We start from the raw sequence: 22,050 nt of genomic DNA, 5'->3' as shown, positions 1-22,050 counted from the left end.
GTGTTGGGGCACAGTTTTCCCACAGTTCTCTAACTGTATGTGGGTCTATGGGCTCTAGGGGGTATGGTTTACATGATAGTTAATGAGCCCGACAGGTTCTATACATTATTGGTGTGAGAAAGGTGGATAAAGAGAGGCGAAGGAGAAAGTGTCGCCGAGGGGCTGTCATTGGCACAGTGGCATTAGAAAGGAGTTGGTTTGCGCGGTCAGCAGCTTCAAATCGCGGAAAGAGAGAGGGCAAAAAGAACGAGAGGGAGTTTAGTGTGGTTCCGGTATGCGCAAATCAAGTCGAGGAGAAATGCTGAAAATGTCCGGCTGAGATCAGCTCTTTTTTTTCAGCCAGATGTAGTAGCTAACACACCTTGAAACCGATTTGACTACAGATATATCTCCTGACATATCGGACAGTGGAAATGACAACATCAGACCCATCTACACAAACTGGGAGTGAGAGTGGACTTCTCAAGGGCATTTTTTTTAGTGTTAGAGCATATTCGGCTCCTCACTCTGCATGTTGCGGGTCGGCGTCGTCTTTGCCATCGACGAAATGCCAACAGTCTTATCATTTAATGAACACTTTTGCCTCGTCATCATATTTGCTGTTGTGTTGTCCAAACAAAGCCTTTCGACCGAAGTTTAATCTTACGGCTACAATATGTGCTTTAATAATTGCCATTTATGCAAATGACTTGCGCCAGAACTGGAGTAGCAGACACTTTATCTTGGCTCACTCATCCCGAGCCAAATAAACTATGGATCTATCAAACCTTCATCTACCCTTCAGCAGGGTTGTGTTCGTTGGGCACCAAACGGAAGAGAACGGACAATAAAAACAGGGATTTGTCCAATAAGAAACGCTCATGTTTTTCAAAAATGTTGTTGCGTGCCTTAATGAACAAGACTCAGTCCCCGCACTCGCCATTTGAGTCCAGTCCTATCAGAGGTTTCTGTTCATTACCTTCCCTCCAGTCTGACCTTTAGAAACAAGCAGGGCTCCTGAACCTGGATCCAGTCCACAGAAAGAATAGGACATGACTAGAATGGAAAGAGTCTGACCACACAGTGACTGGTTTAGTTTAGCTACTGCAAATCTACGCCATATCCGTTTATCGCCACTGGCAACTGAAAATCCAACAAATACTACATTATTAAAGATTTAAATACCATAGCAGTTGGGGTCATGAATTGGAAAAATCTTTATGTATGTGATAATTCAACTATTCTTTATTATAATTTTCGCTCTTTATAGACTCCTACCTATACCCAGGGTTCCAGGGGCTGGTGTCGGACAACGACACAGCCAGACTAGGTCTGGACTTCCAGAGGATGCTGAGGATCAATCACATACTCTACATCGCTGCCAGGTCAGTCAGCCAATCCACTGCATCCGTTCTGGTCCACATGTTAACAATCGCAACCAATTAAACATCACAACCAGACTAACCAATCTAGGGTCTGTTTCCCGGACACTGTAGCGTTTTCAATGGAGAATCCGAGAAACCAACCCTTGGTTTGCCTGTTATTTATGAGACTGTAACAGCACACCATGACTCTAAATCTTAGTCTTTACCCCACAGGGACCATGTCTTTGCAGTAAACCTGACCACAGCTGGTGACGACTTCGTCCCCCAGCTGGTAAGTTACGTAATCAAACAGTCAGTCAAACCTCACATGGCTATGCAAGATGGAATACAACATAAAAAAAACTAAACAGGAAATAACATGGCCGTGTGGTTTATTACTGCACACTTTTGATCTGCTTGTTCTCTTCTAAACACAAAGTACCCATAATTTATTTGCAACATCAATAATATTTGTTTGTAGAAGTACCACAGCCTGGCCTCTAGTGAGTTTTCCTCACTAATGGACTTGCCTGCAAACAATGGCCCTCAGCTTGGCTGCTCCCCCAGCTACCTCCCCCTCTGTTTAACATGAAAGACCACAGTGGAGAACCCTCGAGCGTAACCCCAATATGGCAGAGGTCCAGTAGTTATACCCAGAAGCCCCTTTTCATATCAGCTTCCCAGATTCCCCTGCTGTTGACGGGGCGGGCGAAGTCAAGAGACGCTCTCGGCAGGCAGACCCCAAACGTCACAGAGAGGCCTCTGACAGGCTATTGGCCACACGAGCACATTCTGTGATTGCGTCAGTCTCTTTCATTTAACTCTGGGTGTGATGGGGTTTTCTCTAGAGCATGGTGTGGTGTCATATTTAGTCCCCCCCCCCCTCCCTTTCATGTATTGCAGAAGCTCACATGGAGGTCCAAGGATGTGGCCAAGTGTACCGTGAGAGGTAGAAACAGTGTGAGTATCTATCACCATGTTCCTTGTGTGTCTACTTTGAGGTCAGGAGAGAAACTCTCCCTAGCAACATAAGTGCACCTTATAACATAATTGGATGGTTTCAAGGCTCAATAATTGTATTTGTGAATTGCTGTGATAGTAATGCCTGAGTGCTATTTTAACTATCTATCCTGTGTTTTTCTTTTCCAGGATGAGTGCTACAACTATGTCAAAGTGCTGGTACCGCGGAACGATGAGACCCTGTTTGCTTGCGGCACCAATGCCTTCAACCCCACCTGCCGCAACTACAAGGTGTGTGTGTGTGTGTGTGTGTGCGCGCACGTGCGTGTGTGTGCTGTTCATTTCTTTCTTTCATCAAACCTTTAGATTCAAGAGAGCCATGATTGAAGTTTGTTAATGTCACTCCAATTTAGAAGGCTGTGATTGCTGATTTGCGGGCCTGCAGAGACAACGAGCTAGTCATTATCACAATGCCACAATTTGAGTCTTCGTTCACCCCCTTTTTTTGCTAAGCCTTTTGTGTGTTCAGTCCTCTTGCATTGACAAGGTATAATTGCTACCTGGGCAGTCGGTTTGCACTTCGAAATGATGTCAATCTAGACTGACTTAGTTTTCATCACTCATTACTTTTTTTAAATAAAAGTCAGCGCCATGCTTAATTTTACACTATTTCTTACAAAATGGGCGTAGGAATTCACCTGTTTTTTTTGCATACAATACAATTGGCATACATAAAATAGTGAGATTGTTGAAAAGCCTAGAAAGATGACTTGTCTTGTCATTTAGCATTAGAAACGAGAGGTAATTACAGCTCATTGAAGGCAGTGAGGTGAAGCCAATCAGACAGATGTTGTTTTGTTTTCCCTAGCACGTGTGTGTGTGTGTGTGTGTGTGTGTGTGTGTGTGTGTGTGTGTGTGTGTGTGTGTGTGTGTGTGTGTGTGTGTGTGTGTGTGTGTGTGTGTGTGTGCACTCCTGCTCCTGCTTTGCCACAAATAGGAGACTGTCCCCAGAGGGACTGGAGGGGCAGCCAGATCGTTTATGAGCACCAGCAAGGGGCTGAGCAACCACAGCCGTGCTAGCAAAGGGGCTGAGCAACCACAGCCGTGCTAGCAAAGGGGCTGAGCAACCACAGCCGTGCTAGCAAAGGGGCTGAGCAACCACAGCCGTGCTAGCAAAGGGGCTGGGCAACCACAGCCGTGCTAGCAAAGGGGCTGGGCAACCACAGCCGTGCTAGCAAAGGGGCTGGGCAACCACAGCCGTGCTAGCAAAGGGGCTGGGCAACCACAGCCGTGCTAGCAAAGGGGCTGGGCAACCACAGCTGTGCTAGCAAAGGGGCTGGGCAACCACAGCTGTGCTAGCAAAGGGGCTGGGCAACCACAGCTGTGCTAGCAAAGGGGCTGAGCAACCACAGCTGTGCTAGCAAAGGGGCTGGGCAACCACAGCCGTGCTAGCAAAGGGGCTGAGCAACCACAGCCGTGCTAGCAATTCCACTAATGTTGCAGAGGAGGTATTGGGTTAAGGGGTTTGTGTAGTGCTGGTTTCAGTCCAGGCCCTAGGCCATAATGGCAACAAAGAACTAAGTTTCCTCTCGCTCACACAGATGACCACCCTGGAGCAGGTTGGCGAAGAGGTGTTGGGTCAGGCACGCTGTCCCTTCGAGTCGGGCCAGTCCAACCTCGGCCTCTTTGCTGGTGAGTGGCGCAATTTATACATTTAGAGTTTGAAATGTAAATGTTTTGCCCATAGTCCATTAGCAATAAAATGTAGTCCAAAGCCTAAGTGTTAGGCCTTTTAGGTAGGTCAAAACTGAAGCCTAGTTTTATGGCTAAATCGATTAGTCATAAAAATCTGAGCATTCTTATAGCATAAATGTAAGTGTTTCATATATGAATTGGTAAATAGATATGATATGGACATGTCTTTTATATAAAGCTTAACCATTTGAATTATATTGTCTTACTATGACTTGCTTTTTTTATACTATCTTACTTATTAATTGCTATATTTACTATACTTGCTTTATTTTCTAGGTGGTGATTTCTACTCTGCCACCATGACCGACTTCTTGGCCAGCGACGCTGTCATCTACCGTAGTCTTGGGGACGACAGCCCCGTCCTGCGGACCGTCAAGTACGACTCCAAGTGGCTCCGAGGTCGGTCACGTGAATGTCGTGTCTGTCAGTGTCCTGGTTGGGGATGTGTAGATTTTTCAGCCCAGTACCAGGACACCCATTGTAACTCATAATTACATCATCAAGTCCTTACATACCCAGCCATCACAATGTCTTGAGACCTGTCTTAGAAAATGAGGACACGTCTCTATAAACACGTATTGGAAGTACCAAGGCATTTTTATAATTTGTTGTTTTCATTTTTTTTATTCATTATAAATACTAATCACTCACTCTGCAACTCTCATGCACATCCATAGCACCAATTGTGATGGACACCAAATCAAAGTAATCGAGATTTATTGACCAAAAATAACAATTTCAGAAGCAACAAAATAACTGGTGGTGAAGGTGGTGTAGAGCTCCAAACAACTCCTATCTTCAAGTCTTTACAGACAGATAGTCATCTCTTGTTTGGGGATCTCAGATCTCAGAGCCGCTCTTCCTTAATCTGTAAGAAAATAAAATGTAATTAGGTATCATTAGGTACCCTGCTATTTTCTTGTACATTATTTATGAATAGCTCACCTGAAGCAGAAAGCCCTATCGTCCACGAGGGATTACTGTTTGACACCAGATAGGACCCCAGCTTTTGTCTATGTCCAGCCTGAAAATAGAATGAATCAGTTAAGCACTCCTGTTCTCATGGGAAGAAATTAACGTTGCATGGGGTCATGGTCCTTTTTGCAATGCGGTGTTCTCACTTGTATTTGCTGGGTGACAGCTTACCTTAATTTAGTTGAGTTGCTGACATGTCTTCCATCCTTGTATCCTGACAAAAGAGAAATAGGCCATGTTCATTACACAATAACTACCAAAGCACATGTGAAAACAAGAAAGCAGATGCACGCATCAGTCATGTCTTACCTCGTCAGCCTAACCATGCATAAAGGTCAGCACTCGGATAAGTCCAGTCTACTCTGCAGCACGTGAGGTTGGCAGGGCTGATCAATAAAACAAAACAAGACAAATCTATAAATGCACCAGCAATTTATTTGGGGGATATATTTAATGTAACATTTAGATGTATTCTCTATTTAATAAACTGCACAGGAAAGACCAGAATTAGTCACCCTGTTAACGAGAGTAGGTCAACTATTGTCTTGAGACATCTTAAGATGATCGGTGGTGATGGCTGAACGATCATCGAGGTGGAGACATTTGACATGATCCCGTCCCCTCTTTATGATCCCCCATGGGCAACTGAAAAAAAGAAACGGAGATGGATCTTTTTTTTGGTAGCGCCAAAACAAGATGTCTAACATATTTCTTCATATTGACTAAATATTATTTTGGCTAACGTACATTACATATTAAAATGCTTTGCTTGCTTTCCTCAAGTTGAAAAAAAACTGTTTGTAAATCTTCCAGGTTTCACAGACTACCATTTGAGTCTTATATCAACTGTCAGTAGAATGTTCCATGAATTTGAAATGTTAAACATTCCAAAATAAAGACTATATAAAGACTAAATATTTTACATTAGTGTCTTGATACCCATAACATGTCGAGACATGGCATTGAGTGTTTCTTAAGATGTCTTGAGACGTCTCAAGACAAAGGTGATGGCTGGGTATGTAATTAGTTGAATCAGGTGTTAGTACAGGGTTGGCGCAAATGCCTGAACAGCAGGGACTCCATCTCCGGTAGATACAGATACTCTCCAGAAAATGATGACTCCCCATAATGACTTTCATTCGATCTCACCTCTCACTTCTCCCCTCTTGTTGTGTCTGCTTGCCTCACCAGAGCCCCATTTCCACCATGCGATTGAGTATGGGAATTATGTCTACTTCTTCCTCAGTGAGATTGCAGTGGAGTACACCACCCTGGGCAAGGTAAAAGGGTGTCAGTGATAGAACCATAAATGTATGTATAGTCGTGGCCAAAAGTTCTGAGAATGACACATATATGCCTCAGTTTGTATGATGGCAATTTGCATATACTCCAGAATGTTATGAAGAGTGATCAGATGAATTGCAATTATTTGCAAAGTCCCTCTTTGCCAAGCAAATTAACTGAATCCCCCCCAAAAACATTTCCACTGCATTTCAGCCCTGCCACAAAAGGACCAGCTGACATGTCAGTGATTCTCTCGTTAACACAGGTGTGAGTGTTGACAAGGACAAGGCTGGAGATCACTCTGTCATGCTGATTGAGTTCGAATAAGACTGGAATCTTCAAAAGGAGGTTGGTAATTGGAAGCATTGTTCTTCCTCTGTCAGCCATGGTTACCGCAAGGAAACACGTGCCGTCATCATTGCTTTGCACAAAAAGGGCTTCACAGGCATGGATATTGCTGCCAGTAAGATTGCACCTAAATCAACCATTTATCGGATCATCAAGAGCTTCAAGGAGAGCGGTTCAATTGTTGTGAAGAAGGCTTCAGGGAGCCCAGCAAGCGCCAGGACCGTCTCCTAAAGTTGATTCAGCTGCGGGATCGGGGCACCGCCAGTACAGAGCTTGCTCAGGAATGGCAGCAGGCAGGTGTGGGTGCATCTGCACGCACAGTGAGGCGAAGACTTTTGGAGGATGGCCTGGTGTCAAGAAGGGCAGCAAAGAAGCCACTTCTCTCCAGGAAAAACATCAGGGACAGACTGATATTCTGCAGAAGGTACAGGGATTGGACTGTTGAGGACTGGGGTGAAGTCATTTTCTCTGAATCCCCTTTCCGATTGTTTGGGGCATCTGGAAAAAAGCTTGTCCGGAGAAGACAAGGTGAGCGCTACCATCAGTCCTGTGTCATGCCAACAGTTAAGCATCCTGAGACCATTCATGTGTGGGGTTGTTTCTCAGCCAAGGGAGTGGGCTCACTCACAATTTTGCCTAAGAACACAGCCATGAATAAAGAATGGTACCAACACATCCTCCGAGAACAACTTCACCCAACCATCCAGGAACAGTTTGGTGACGAACAATGCGTTTTCCAGCATGATGGAGCACCTTGCCATAAGGCAAAAGTGATAACTAAGTGGCTCGGGGAACAAAACATCGATAATTTGGGTCCAGCAGGAAACTCCCCAGACCTTAATCCTACTGAGAACTTGTGGTCAATCCTCAAGAGGTGGGTGGACAAACAAAACCCCACATTCTGACAAACTCCAAGCATTGATTATGCAAGAATGGGCTGCCATCGGTCAGGATGTGGCCCGGAAGTTAATTGACAGTATGCCAGGGCAGATTGCAGAGGTCTTGAAAAAGAAGGGTCAACACTGCAAATATTGATATTAATATTTGCATCAACTTCATGTAATTGTCAAAAGCCTTTGACACTTATGAAATGCTTGTAATTATACTTCAGTAATCCATAGTAACATCTGACAAAAATATCTAAAGACACTGAAGCAGCAAACTTTGTGGAAATTAATATTTGTGTCATTCTCAAAACTTTTGGCCATGACTGTACTGTATGAATTGTGTTCTTCAGCTATGTCCATTAGAGCAAGACATGAGAATGGATGTACTATGTTCTCTTATCAGATGTATCAAGACTAGTTGAGATGGGTGATCGATTCATTGTGAAAAGATAAAGGCACCATTATGGTCGGACATAGGAGATTAACTATAATGACAGGTCTGCAGCCTTCTGGACCGCATCCACAGAGCTATCATGAATGGGAAATATAACATCCATTTGTGGGAGTTAGTCTGGTGTAACCAGCGGGTTGCTGGTTGAAATCCCAGATGAGGGCAAGTTGAAAATGAAATCATAACGGCTGGTGACAGAATCTCAAGTACCCGCTACTACCGTTGTGCCCTTAAGCAAGGCACTTGGTAACCCCAGACAGCTAGAACTGTGGCTGACCCCCCCCCCTGCTGCTTCAAGCCTCTCAAGTCACGTGTCTCAGGGGGTCAGGAGAAGAGCGCCAAGAATAATAAAGCACTATTCTGTGATATTTCATTATTTTCTGGTTCGGCTCCAAGGTGGTGTTCTCTCGTGTGGCGCGGGTGTGTAAGAACGACAACGGCGGCTCTCCTCGGGTGCTGGAGCGCTACTGGACCTCCTTCCTGAAGACGCGGCTCAACTGCTCGGTGCCCGGCGACTCCTTCTTCTACTTCGATGTGCTGCAGTCCCTCACCAACGTGCTGCAGATCAACCAGCGCCCCGCAGTGGTGGGAGTGTTCACTACGCAAGCTAACAGGTTAGCCTAGCGGTCAAGAAAGTAGTGGTGAATGAATGTTAAATGACTGGGCACTAAGCCATCAAAGCCAATATCCATACATTTCTTATACCCCTTTCATACAGACACAATTCCTACTATTTTACCATGCATGATCCTTTTTACCTGCTTTTTTGTATATCTGTGGGGGGGGGGGGGGGGGGTAAAAAAACATGGACAATTAAAACCCACCTAAAGATGAAGTCATGTAACCAAAATACAGGTATCGTGTGTGAATTGTTCTCTGCTTTATTAAAGGTAAATTCATTAACACTTCCATTGTTCAACACCTCCCTAATTTGAAACGCAAACAGCCCCCATGTAGGGCTGGGCAAAATGGCCTAAAAATAATTGTATATCTTTTTTTCAAACTTATGGGCAATTCACAATATATAAAATGTTTTCTCTAAATAAGCTTGAACAATTAAAGGTCAATACACAGCATTTCAAACAGTCACGAATAATCTAATGATTTCAGGGCTTATAAAAGTATGCCTAAGCTAAATAAAAGCCTTCCACAAGCATAAGACCCACTAATAATTGAATTATTTTATCAAAATAGTTTAACCTGCTTTTTTTTTGTTGCAATAATCACTGATCTGGCTTTCAAGTAGTCTATGAAAATACCCTTTTTGTTACAAATTTTACCAGAAATATGCACATCCACGAATAGTGACAAACTTCTTGTAGCAGGCGTTATAGAAAATGAACACGGGTCTCATAAACAATCTCTCAAGCACAAGCCCACATGCTAGTGAGTAGCCAGCTAATCTTTTATATTTAAAGTTTAGCCAACTTGGATCTATTTGCTTGCTAACAAGGTAGAACAATTGAACTGTTATGAATGCACCCTCCTGTTCAACTGTTTGAACGACATGGCCTGTTCACTTTGTTAAGATTGAAATCAAGTCGCCCACCTGGATAAGAAGATACTTATTTCACAGAATGAGAACGAGTTTCCAATTCCTTATATAAACGTGTCTCTTTACGCTCGTTGCACATTTATAAAACACAGACTAGACAGCTAGCGCATAACAGTATGTGGCTAAAATGCTGCTATGCCGCGCACGACAAACGGAGCATACATTTTCCACAATCGTGTTCATTGATACTCACGTTTTAGTAGGGTCTGCTCTGTTTCACATGGTGGGAGCTGAGACCTAAAAAGGTTAAGTTTTGTGGCGCAGCGGTCTAAGGCACTGCATCTCAGTGTTGAGGGGTCACTACAGCCTGGGGTTCGATCCCAGGCTGTGTCACAGCAGGCCGTGACCAGGAGTCCCATATGGCGGCGCACATTTGGCCGAGCGAGGGTTTGGCAGGGGCGCTTTCCTTGGCTCATCATGCCTGCAAGCTGACTTCAGTCGATCAGTTGAACAGTGTTTCCTCCGACACATTGGTGCGGGTTAAGCGAGCAGGTGTTAAGAAGCAGCGTGGCTTGGCGAGTCATGTTTCGGAGGACGCGTGGCTCGAATTTTGCCTCCCCCGAGCCCGTTGGGGAGATTGGATCGCAATTGGAAATCACGAAATTGGGGAGTAAAAAATCTCAAAAATAAAGGTTCACTTCTCGTCTATTACAGTAAAATCATGTCTAATAGTTTGTGTCCATATGACCGATTCTGTTGGACCAAACCTCAAATGCAAATAGCGAGTTTAAACTGCTTGCTGTCAGAGAGGAAGAAGTTACTTTGTCTTTTGTTGTTGTACTGTAAGCGGCAGGGGCTTGGTGTCTGTGCGAGTGGGATAGTGCACACAGAAGCAGCGAGACCAAAGACCGAACACTCATTAAAAACAAAAGAAAACCTAGATTCTTGCAATACAGGCATTTGGAATTTAATGTATAGCCCAGCCCTACCCCCATGGTTTAACTACACCCCCCCACCCTTCACAATTTGCCAGTTACCCACTATGTATAAAAGATTTACATGCAAGAAAGTAGTAAATAAAGGGCTGATCGAAAGGGGGTCATATAAACATTGCCTTATACAGTATATTTTACAGGTAATATACCACATCTATCTGAAATGGGTATTACACTGCAAGAATATGCAACACCACTAAAACTGGAAAAACGGCGTGATATTCACTCACACTTCACCTCCTTCCTCGCCGCACAGGAACATTTTAGTTTTACCACAGAAACGTCTTGGTATTGATTTTTAATTATACACAGAGCCGTACTCACCAGATACAAATCATGTCACTTTTTTTCACCTTGTTTGACCAGCCAACCATGTTTCAACAAACCTTTTCGACAGCCTAATCCCACGAGGCTCTTTTATTGAACACGCTCTTTGCGTCTCTCCCTCGTCAGTATCCCTGGCTCAGCAGTGTGTGCCTTCTACATGGACGACATAGAGAAGGCCTTCAATGGGAAGTTTAAGGAGCAGAAGACCAGTGATTCAGCCTGGACCCCAGTACCGGAGGAACAGGTGCCTAAGCCCAGGTATGAGACTATCCTGAAGGGGCACTAGAATACATATGACCAGGCATGACGACAAACCTATGAGTTGGCTATACAGCACCAACAGATCTGGGACCAGCTAGGCTAGGACAGTACACACCTGTGTTTTGTTTAAATAAGAGTTGCCAAATGTCATTTCTCTATTCTCTACTTTAGGCCTGGTTCCTGTGCCGGTGATGGCCCGGCCTCGGCCTACAAGTCATCCATCAACTTCCCCGACGACACACTGACCTTCATCAAGTCTTACCCGCTGATGGACGAGGCGGTGCCCTCCGTCAACGACCGGCCCTGCTTCACCCGCACCACCAGCAGGTACTGTAGGGCAGTGCCAAACAATATAAAGATTTCTCTTTGTGTGGACAAATGGCAACATAGACAAATATACAATAATGCAACGTAATATAACATTTGATCAAATTAAACATATCAGTATTTTAGTGAAACCATGTACAGTAAATCTAATTAGTCAATGAATGACACTTTACTCAAATCGGATAACTGAAGTTCTCGCTCAAACAAAACCCAGAAATTGCCTCAGCCTAGCTATTGCTACCGTATTTGACCGGAGACTGTGGCTTCATCCACAAAGTTTGACATTTACTGGCGGTGCAGAGGTGATATGAGCTGTTTGAGTCTGCCTGCTGCACCCCCTGGGTGACCCGCCTGCCGCTTCTCACTGCAGGAAGCTGATGTGATACTCTGGTAAATGACAACAAAAGTCAGGGGTGCATAGGGAATGTGTTATCTCACACTGCTTCCAAATCTAGAGACGAAACATCCTGGTGAAATGTCTCGGAAATCCTAGTGAAGTCATGGAAATATTGGACGATAAAATGGGGTTTAAATCATAGGATATTCTCATCGAGTGTGTTGCATTCATGAACCAGAGGAAATAACATACTTTATAGCATAGTTGATGTTAATAAACTGAAAATGACATACAGTGGCTATGCAGTCTTTAGCAGCCAGTTGAGATGACTGGCGTTAGATATGCACGTGCAAACACACAAAGATAAGAACCTGCACATTCTGGAAGCAATCATGGTTCATTTACAAAACCTTCCTTGACAGCTGTTATCCTGCTAGGCAACCAACAGTAACCATTCGGGGAAGTGCCAAATCTCACCCAGAAAGTAGCCTAAAGCAGAAGAAATGAAATTTCAACGCAGCTGCAGTCTAGCACTTCTGACTACCCCATTTGAGTGTGCTCTCCACTCCATCTTTTGGTGCACAGAAATTTTACAGAATCACGTGGGTGGAAAGCACAAAGGGTTGAAAAACCATATCCAACTGAAAGTCTCCCGAGTGGCCCAGCAGTCTAAAGCACTGCATCTCGGTGCTAGAGGCGTCACTACAGACGCCCTGGGTCGAATCCAACCTCTCTCACAACCGGCCGTGATTGGGAGTCCCGTAGAGCGACGCACAATTGGCCCAGCGTTGGCCGGGGTAGGCCGTCATTGTAAATAAGAATTTGTTCTTAACTGACTTGCCAAGTAAAAAAAAAAAAAAAAGTATAACCCTATGTTGACCCGTATCTCCATGCCAGTCATGGCGGTGCACTTGTTCTGAATGACTGACACATTATAGCTGACTAGTTACCAGTTCCGGCCGTTCAATCAGCGCTAACTGTGTTTTTTCCCTTCTCCAGGTACAAGCTGACTCAGATTGCGGTGGACACCTCTGCCGGGCCGTCTAAGGACCGCACTGTAGTCTTCCTGGGCTCGGAGGATGGCAGGGTCCTGAAGGTGTTGTCCAGCACTCATCCTAACGCATCCTTTGGCTCCCAACTCTTGGAGGACATTGATGTCTATAACCCCTCTAAGTCAGTACAGAACCTCTATAAGTCAGTCATTAACTGGTGTAGTAAAAGCAAAAGTCGGTAATGGAATGAAAGCCTGACTGTTATAGCCTGACTGTCACCAGTGTCTAATTTCAGCCAGGAACTTCTCCAAATGAATTAGTCTATACCTGATTTAAAGGAATACGCTATAAATACTGACCATGTCATCATAATGATGCAAAACGATGAAAGTCCTATTTCTTAAACTTGATTTCTGACATGCAAAACATTTTGGGACTATACTAACAGTGGACGAATGAAACAAATACAAAAAAATAGTTTTGAGTGGAGTATTCCTTTGAAGCTGTAACCCACATTATCGTGGTATTACCCCTACCAAGTGATCAAAATATTAACTAAGGTAGTTCACAGGCAGAGTAATTGTATTTTCCACACTATGTTACGTGTTCAAATGGTATGTAAACTTACTAAATGAACATTTATTACAGAGATAGCCTAGCCTTTAGCCTCTGGGGCTCCCATTTCTATCTGTGATAGATGAATTGTACTGTGTTTCACGTGTCTGTGGTCGAACTCCGATCCATTAGTATGGTTGTGCTATAAGGGATCTCACGTGTCCATGTGACCATATTTTGCCACAGGTGTAACGTTCAGGGGCAGGAGGACCGGAGGATTCTGGGAATGGAGCTGGATAAGGAGCATCATGCCTTGTTCGTGGCCTTCACCAGCTGTGTCATCAGAGTGCCGCTCAGCCGCTGCACCGAGCACGGCGCCTGTAAAAAGTGAGTTACAACAATGCAGAAATGATTGTGTACGAATGCAAATAGGAGGATATGCAGTATTGTTAGGATTTAGTACTGCTTTTACACTGCTCAAAATCGTTTGCTCTGTGTTATAACAAATACTTAGTCTCTGGATACCAAGCTCTTTAAATGTCAATTTGTGGTCAAGTTATTTCAATATAAACAAATATTTATATTTGTTCTAGTCATTTGGCAGATAATGGAGCAAGAAGAGTACAGGCAAGGCATGAGGAAATGATCAAATTCTCCAAATGTATTTGGTGCAGAGAGCATATTTTGGCAAACAACCAAAACATTAAAAAGGGCGGCTTAATTGCCCATATAATCAATATTTGAACAGCCTGTAAATGTTGGGGGAAATGTTCAGGATATCATTAGCACAGAATACCACATCAAGAATATCAGTATAGTTGACTGATCCTCCCATTGGAATAATTCAACATTTAAACAACAACAAAAAAACACATTTCCTCCTTCATAGTCTGACACACACACTCGCACGTGCATGCACACGAACACACTAGGTCAGTCCACAATGATGCCGTGTGCATAATCTCCTACTGGTGGGATGTGAGGGAGGCAAGGGTTCATGGAAACGGAGAACTGAGTGACAAGTGAGACCCAAAGAAGACAACCCTCTCTCCTCCCATAGGCAAGTGTATGTCAGACCCTCCCCTCTCCCTTCTTCCTCCCTGAGAGCTCCCCCTCAGTCCCCGTGGCCCTGGCTGTCAGTGTGTCACCATGGCAGGGGGAGAGAGACTGAGGACACCTGTCACTAAGATGACTGGCTTCACTCCTCTAGGCGGCCCATAATGACACACACACACACACACACTCACACACACACACACATAAATATTTAGAAACAGATGCACACACCTGTCCTCTAAGATCTGTCACGGGCAGACTTGTCATCTTGGAGAGGGAGCTAAAACACACACTGACACTGTCAGACACAATCACCTCTCCCGAGTTCACACGCAGGCCAGCCAGTCTCGCTCTGCAGAGCACCAGCTGGGGAATAGCCCCAACAGAATACGCTCCACTAGACCGCAGCAGTATCCTTGGCTCAAGTGTGTGTGTGTGTGTGTGTGTGGCGTGTCACTGTGTCAAAGTAGACACAGTCGAGCGCCCATCGCCTGCACGCCAAGGAGCGATATCATACAGGGATTTTAACCGCCTCTTGCCTCGTCATTTTTCTAGGAGTTGTCTGTCGTCCCGCGACCCGTACTGCATCTGGCTCCGGACCGGGAGCTGTGCCAACATGGCGCCAGGGTTCAAGTAAGTGTCACTTTCCTTCCTGTCGCTCTGAAAGGCATCAATCTGAAAGATAATAAAGGATTGAGTGTGATCGTATATCTATCATCGGTATTGGGCCCCATAAAAGGAGAGTAGAGAGTAGAAGATATGAGGGAAATAAATCTCAAACCCTGTGGAAGTCATATTAAAGAAGAATGAATTGAGTGAGTGACATCATTGTACTGCAGATAAGGGCTGCTCTTCAAAGATGCATTTTCTTGCGCTAGTCAGTTTCTTTATACCAGCAAATTATACTCTCTGGTACACCGTATGCTAATATGCATTCATTTGTTTCATTATATCTGCTGGCTTTGGGCCAGTTTCCACTTGTGCAATGCACTTTAAGTGAAAGGAACGATCAACCACTTGAGCCACAATGGCTCGAGTTCATTGATTTATTTATGAGCTGACAGATACGGCAATCATCAGGAATAAAACATGCTTTCACCCCGGACCTCCTGAAAGTGAAAATAGTCTCTCTAATTCTCTGGAACATAAGAAATGACTGAACAACTGATGGGTTGCCATCGATCAGTTCTCATGAACTGAAGAGGGGTCATTTGACACTGTGACTCATAATCGTTGATCTCCAGTGCTATGGAAAAAGCTGCTGTGTAAGGGCTTATGGTGATTCACTTGGCCATGCCACCAGTTAACCTTGTTCCACAACCCCACCCATTCCCTAGCAGTTATCCTGGTTTCTGTCCTGACCTAGTGCCATCGCACCCGATTCAACTAATCAAACAAATTGTCAACACTTTGTTTCGCTGATATGTGACATCTCCCTAAATCTCCCAGAGTGTAGATTTAATTTTTTTAATTTTTTACATGGTCAGTAAAAAATGAAGATCTTAGATGTGTGGGACCAAGGAGAATAGCGGAAAGCAGTCTGCCTGTTTTGACTGCTGCAGATTTGAGTTTCGACATGGCACTTCCAGGTTTAGCGCATTTTGTCATGTGGTGTCCGCAGTAAAGGCCTAGATTGAATCTTTTAGATGCTGAAAAAAGTAATGTAGCTGTTTTTAAATGTCGTAGTTCATCAACATGAATTCAATACCACACACTGTAATCTAATATTGGGATTTGTGGGGAAATGTTTCATGACATTCCTCATTCCAGCAGCACAGGAATTGGTGGTTTAAGATGGGGTTTCATGAACTTTGAGACTATTGCAAGTTTCATGAAGTTCCACTCAAAAGTATCAATCACAATTTTGGATAGAGAGTTAGAGTTCAGTGGACGAGGAAAGTTTTCAGGGTTCTGGAAACACCTCATCCAGGACACTGTGGTTCAGACACTTCCCAAAGATGAGCAGCAGATGGGCCTTGTTGTCGTGGCAGCGAGTCAGTGGTTTCCCTGGAGACTAATGGGTTGATCCAGAGGTGAATGTGACAGCTGTTTTGGCAGACCAGGCCGTCTTTGCAAAACGCTCCAAAGAGCTCCCAAGTGAGGCAGCCGGCAAAAACCTAAATGGAGCTGAAGTCAGCCCTGAAGGATCTCTGCAGCCTGGCCCACCACGGTTTAAAATATGTTGCTTGTTCTCCTGAACTTAAACTTCTATTTAGGCCTACTCCAAATCTGAATCCTCCGTATTTGGTTGTGAGTGGGTGTCCCTACCTGTGACTGTTTTATATGTTTTATTGGCAAGCATTTGTATAAATATCCAGTGGTGAGAAAAGTATCCAATTGTCATACTTGAGTAAAAGTAAAGATACGTTAATAGAAAATAACTCAAGTGAAAGTCAACCAGTAAAATAGTACTTGAGTAAAAGTCTAAAAGTATTTGGTTTTAAATGTACTTAAGTATCAAAAGTAAATGTAGGGATGACCAGGGATGTTCTCTTGATAAGTGCATGAATTGGACCATTTTCCTGTCTTACATTTACATTTAAGTCATTTAGCAGACGCTCTTATCCAGAGCGACTTACAAATTGGTGCATTCACCTTATAATATCCAGTGGAACAACCACTTTACAATAGTGCATCTAAATCTTTTAAGGGGGGGTTAGAAGGATTACTTTATCCTATCCCAGGTATTCCTTAAAGAGGTGGGGTTTCAGGTGTCTCCTGTCCTGCTAAGCATTCAAAATGTAACTTTTGGGTGTCAGGGAAAATGTATGTTGTAAAAAGTACATTATTTTCTTTAGGAGTGTAGTGAAGTAAAAGTAAAAAATAAAAATAGTAAAGTACAGATACCAAAAAAAAACTACTTAAGTAGTACTTGAAAGTATTTTTACATAAGTACTTTACACCATTGTAAATATCTACTTACAGTATCTGCTTATATCTAGTTATATCACTATGTCTGTATGCATCTCTGGTAGGTCGTTGTTTGCATGTATGCGTTGTCAGTCTTTTTTCTGAGAATTTGCATCTATTCATATGTATGTCTCCTAGTCCTTTGCCCTCATTCATTACAAGTAAATAGGAGAGCTTTAAAGTGTCAGTGAGGGAAATGAATAGCGCGCTCTCGCATCCCACACTTTTTTGAAAATGGATACATAGAGAGCGAGTGAACGAGAGCGAGAGAGGAGAGGGAAAAAAACAAACAAATGAACACAAAGCAAGGACTCCGCAGCTCCGAGATGGAAAGGGCCGGAGGGTGTATGAGAATGAGCGCCCGTTGGTGTCAGAAGTAGGATCCAACCTAATCCTATTCATTCCCTTCTCATAATGGACACTTGTGTGCTGCCTTCAAAACCGCACATTCCATTAGCTTCCAGCCAATCTAAATGTATCTGGTTGTGTGTGGACCTTTTCTCTCATTCGCGAGCACGCTGCGTCGAAACCTATCGATGGCTATCAGTGCAAGCGGCATGCACTGATTGAAAAATCCTAATGAGAATGAACACTTCCGTGGGTAGGAGGGGAGAGTGGCCCCAAATACAGCCCTTAATAGTTAAACCTGCACTCATGTGTTTCACATCCCGCAAAAGCGTGCTGGAATATGCACAGGCAAAACACTGGGTCTGGCTACATATTTTTGTTTGAATAGGGTCTGGATTATGACCTTGGCTTTAGTCATAGCTGCCTTTTTTCACCTGACTGATGCAGGCTGTCCTTGCCAAATGAGGCCTGGCGACGTCTGCTCCCCATGTCACCTGAAAGGAAGAGTGATTGTCATCTGACCTTTATCAGTTGTGGCGCTGGTTTCTAATTGGACAGCGTACAAGGGATGAACAGCAAAAATGGATGTTCTCTCCATTCGTGCCATTTTCCTGATTCGCCCACCTTGTCGGTGGATGGTGATGTCATAGGCATATGCAGGATGTCTCTCTGACACAATGTACGGTCTATAGAAATTCTTCTCTCCTCCACGACTGGCAGGTCGGGCAAGTTCTCTGTGTCAGGATGGCGCTAAATGGGCTTCCAGCCTGGAGTGAATGACACGGGTCCCAATTACAGTTGGATAGGTGGCAGCAAACAGGAAACAGGTGATGAGCATCCTTTTTTACACTCTCTCTCTCTATCTCGCTCTCTCTCTACCTATCTCTCTATCTCTAGGGCTGGCTTTGACCAGGACATCGAGGGAGACCACTCACTGTACCCTGAAAACTGCCACGGTGAGCTATCAACATCCCCATGGCAACAGGCCAATCACCTAAGCGTTAGCCCTGTAAAAAGAGGGTCTCTTCCTTCATGGAAGAATGGGTTTCACAGGCTACCATGGTGTTATATCAAATACCTCCTCCCCTTTTGCTTGATCTGTTATGGATTTAATTGACGATGTAGCAAGTGAATTTGCTACCTGTCACTCAGCCAGCTAACATTGAAGTGTACAGATCAAATTGTATTTGTCACATGCACCGAATTCAACAGGTGTAGACCTTACAGTGAAATGCTTACTTACAAGCCCTTAACCAACAATGCAGTTTTAAGAAAATACCTAAAAATATATATATTTTTAAGTATGTTCTTAGATACACACGGAAGTTCTATCAACAAGGCTACATACTGCAGACACATTTACATGCTACACTGCACGTTTATATAAGGCAGAAGTAAAGTAAAGTACAAGAATATGAAGAGAAAAGTACGGTAGGGGAGAAAATGGCACATCTAAAAAGTATTTTATGACACTTGAATCCACAACTGGGTCACAATTTGGAAATATCCAGAGCAGTCCAACCTACTTGTATTTCACGTCATGCTGCCGGAAAACCCTATTTGTTTTCTTATGTCTTTGTGAGCGGTATGTAATTCACCCCGTCTTTTCTCTCTCCATGTTAATGCTTTGTTTTGCTCCCATCAGCAGATGTGCTGGCGACCACGCGAATCCAGAACTCTGCGGCAGACTCGGCCTACGGTCAGTTTCCATTTCTCCCAGTCTCTCGCCCTTTTTTTTTTCTCCCTGTGTTGCTTTCCAATTTGTTTTATTGTAGTATGACTGAGCATAAACACTTTGAATTAAGTTACATGCAACTATTGGCAATTAGTAGTTTCACATCATGACGATGTGAACGGGTTCTTGTATGTTTGGTTCTTGTATGTTTAATATCTTGGAAACTTGACTGCTGACATGTAAAACATTTTGGGACTGTATCAACAGTGGACTAATGAAACGAATCCGAAAAAAACAGTAAGTGTATTTTCCCTTTAAGGCTTCTCACTAGACAGCTTGAAAATGAAAGAGTACCCCGATCTTTTCCGTGTCTGTTAAACCTTTTTACTTAGAGACCATTATAGCTTTTTATTTTACTTGAAATTCAAAGTATTGTTTGATTTGAAACAGGTTCAGTTCGCTCCTTCACAGGGCTACAAACATTGCTCTAGTTCCACATCTTGTAGAGAAGATTAAACACGTGTTGCTGCTTGTGGAAATTGGAGGCTGATGACTAAGATCAGATACACTTTTTAAACCAAGAGGATCTCCTTGGGTAGCCGATAGATAATGTACTTTCAATCTCGCAGTTCATGACTCGGCATGGCCAAGTCAATAAACCCCTCTGGTAGGCCTAATATTACTTGAGCGTGGTAATTGTAATTCACAGAGCAAGCCTCGCACCAGAGAAGACCCTCGTGATGTAATAGAAGCCCAGCCTTTGCCGTTCACTGTGATTAACCCATGGAGTGAACGACGCTATTAGAGGCTAATGGAGAGACTAGCCTCGGCTGCCAACAGGCACGTTGGGCTTTAAACTCCTGGCCCTGGCGTAGCTCAGCCAAGCGTGAATGTCTGTCAGAGAAGTGATTTCTCGATTGGGGGAAGTCCAATTCTGACTGGAGTCTGTTTTTTTTTTAATAATGCTATTTTGAGTGAACTTTTAGACTGGCCCCCAGGTGCAATCTGTGTAGAAAATCATGGCGGTATCGCCTCATGAGCAATCAATCCCATCATGTAGCAGCACACAGGGTTCAATGTGGCCCTCCGCGAGCACCGGGAACACAGCGAAGGTGGTTTTCAATCACTGAAACCCCCCAGAAACACTGGCAATGCCAAAGACCTTGAAACGGTCTTGATGACTATGCAGAAACGTCATGACTCCAATGATGGACTAGGCGTAGGGAGCATGCCAAAGTTTAGCCAGGTAATGGTCACAGTGACTGTTTGTCATTTCTGAATGCCTATGAAACAAACATTGAAACAAATCAATGTAATGAAGGCAATGCTTTACTGATGCTGGTTACAACCAGGGGATGGAAATATGACATGAGAATTTACCATTGCACTTGGAATATATTCTCTTTATTGTAGATTTACATACAATAATTATTGATATACCCGTAAGCCAGTTATGAGGATGAACTTTGTCCATAAATCCTGCCCAAATCGGACATATTAACTTTAGTTCTAAAATGGATACTTTATACATAATTTAGAGATGCATCAATAGGACATAGGGAAAGCAGTTGGTTATTGAACTGCAGCTCATATAGTAAATTACAGTGGCCTTGTGCCCACCTATGATTACTCCACAAAGCCTAAGTGTTCCGCAGTGTTCTAAGAGATTGGTCCTGCGGCTGTAGAACATTGGACAGACTGTGTTGTGCCAGCTGGCTCGAACAATCCGGTCCAAAAATTGGCCTTGGTTTGTTCCGAAAGCTCTACAAGGTCTTTAAAAGGAACAAGAGCCCCCTTCGAAAAAGGTCTTGCGGGCGAACGCTGTGCAAATGATCATAATTACCGCCAATTTATGACTTATTTGGCAGTAACTGATGCTATAGACCTTCCCTTTTAAAACAAGGAAGATGACACAGAGACGCTCCATTTGTAAGTGCCTCAACTCATTAAAAAACACTTTAGGAACTCGGCGGTGGATCGTCAGCTCGGGTGGAGGTATGCAATTATGGGGCCGAGACGTAGCAGAAATCACATCAGATTGTCTCATTTGCATGCGTTATATGGACGTCCGCGTGGTATGCCGACCTCCTAATTACTTTTACGGCAGTTTAACGTATTTCCTATAGCCGTCCGCGCTTTATCACCTTGTAACAGTATGCACCACGCAGAGCCGCGGCGGGGCCATATCAATAACAAATGTACACGACACGCACGTCTTCACCTAGTGGAAATCCATGGCATAAAGAGTCATCCAGTGGTAGGTGTAACGCCGTACTTGAAAAGCCTATGTGTAAATAAATGAAGAGGCTGGGGAAAGGATTGAATCGTCAGTTGGTATTGACGTTCAGATTGAGTCAGACAAAAGGATGATTGGTCTTTTGAGACCGGGCTGAATATAATTTCTCTCACCACTGAGAACACCACAAACCTCTATTATACCCTGAGAGTGAGTCACTGTAGCCGGTTATCATTCTCAGGTTTTCATGTATTCAGCTTCTCTTGGGGGTGCCGAGTGACTTTACTTGTTGACTCAGTGATTTCCCAGGCACATTCATGCAGGAAACATCAATCCTGAAGGGAAGCGCTGTCATGTTAGGTTTGGCAGCATGTATTACAGCTGTGACGAGGGTGCTCCGCCTGAAACGAGCAAAACAAGATAATGAATTTACTGCCCGTCGAGCGACGTGTGCATATGGGAAAGCCAATGATTCCAGTGGCATCTATCCTAGAGATGGGCAAGGCGTTGTACAGACCTAACAGCAATGTGTC

At 43.9% G+C, this 22,050-nt stretch overlaps 1 protein-coding gene and 1 long non-coding RNA gene across 3 annotated transcripts in view; one reads left to right on the top strand and one right to left on the bottom strand.

Annotated features, from left to right (window-relative positions):
- Nucleotides 1-22,050, top strand: part of LOC106588355 (semaphorin-6D) — a 100,152-nt gene that overhangs the window by 67,750 nt on the left and 10,352 nt on the right. Inside the window, exons 5-19 of one of the 2 annotated variants that reach the window (XM_014177243.3) lie at nt 1,250-1,364; nt 1,578-1,635; nt 2,247-2,303; nt 2,493-2,594; nt 3,905-3,995; nt 4,335-4,457; nt 6,225-6,313; nt 8,400-8,617; nt 10,947-11,078; nt 11,253-11,408; nt 12,745-12,918; nt 13,539-13,679; nt 14,904-14,981; nt 18,504-18,562; nt 19,252-19,305. In XM_014177243.3, the coding sequence (XP_014032718.1) occupies nt 1,250-1,364; nt 1,578-1,635; nt 2,247-2,303; nt 2,493-2,594; nt 3,905-3,995; nt 4,335-4,457; nt 6,225-6,313; nt 8,400-8,617; nt 10,947-11,078; nt 11,253-11,408; nt 12,745-12,918; nt 13,539-13,679; nt 14,904-14,981; nt 18,504-18,562; nt 19,252-19,305 (1,647 nt within the window). The remainder of the gene's footprint in view (nt 1-1,249; nt 1,365-1,577; nt 1,636-2,246; nt 2,304-2,492; nt 2,595-3,904; nt 3,996-4,334; nt 4,458-6,224; nt 6,314-8,399; nt 8,618-10,946; nt 11,079-11,252; nt 11,409-12,744; nt 12,919-13,538; nt 13,680-14,903; nt 14,982-18,503; nt 18,563-19,251; nt 19,306-22,050) is intronic. The other variant, XM_014177250.3, reaches the window with a different exon arrangement.
- Nucleotides 4,707-6,228, bottom strand: LOC106588357 (uncharacterized). The gene is made up of 5 exons (XR_014382909.1): nt 5,549-6,228; nt 5,343-5,419; nt 5,205-5,247; nt 5,004-5,082; nt 4,707-4,926 (listed from the first exon to the last, which is right to left on the bottom strand). It is a non-coding gene; the product is annotated as an uncharacterized LOC106588357 (long non-coding RNA).

Source organism: Salmo salar, chromosome 27, assembly GCF_965601325.2.
Source record: "Salmo salar chromosome 27, fSalSal1, whole genome shotgun sequence".
NCBI classification, from domain to species: domain Eukaryota; kingdom Metazoa; phylum Chordata; class Actinopteri; order Salmoniformes; family Salmonidae; genus Salmo; species Salmo salar.
The sequence above is the reverse complement of the archived record's forward strand: the minus strand, read 5'-3'. Positions and strand labels throughout refer to the sequence as shown.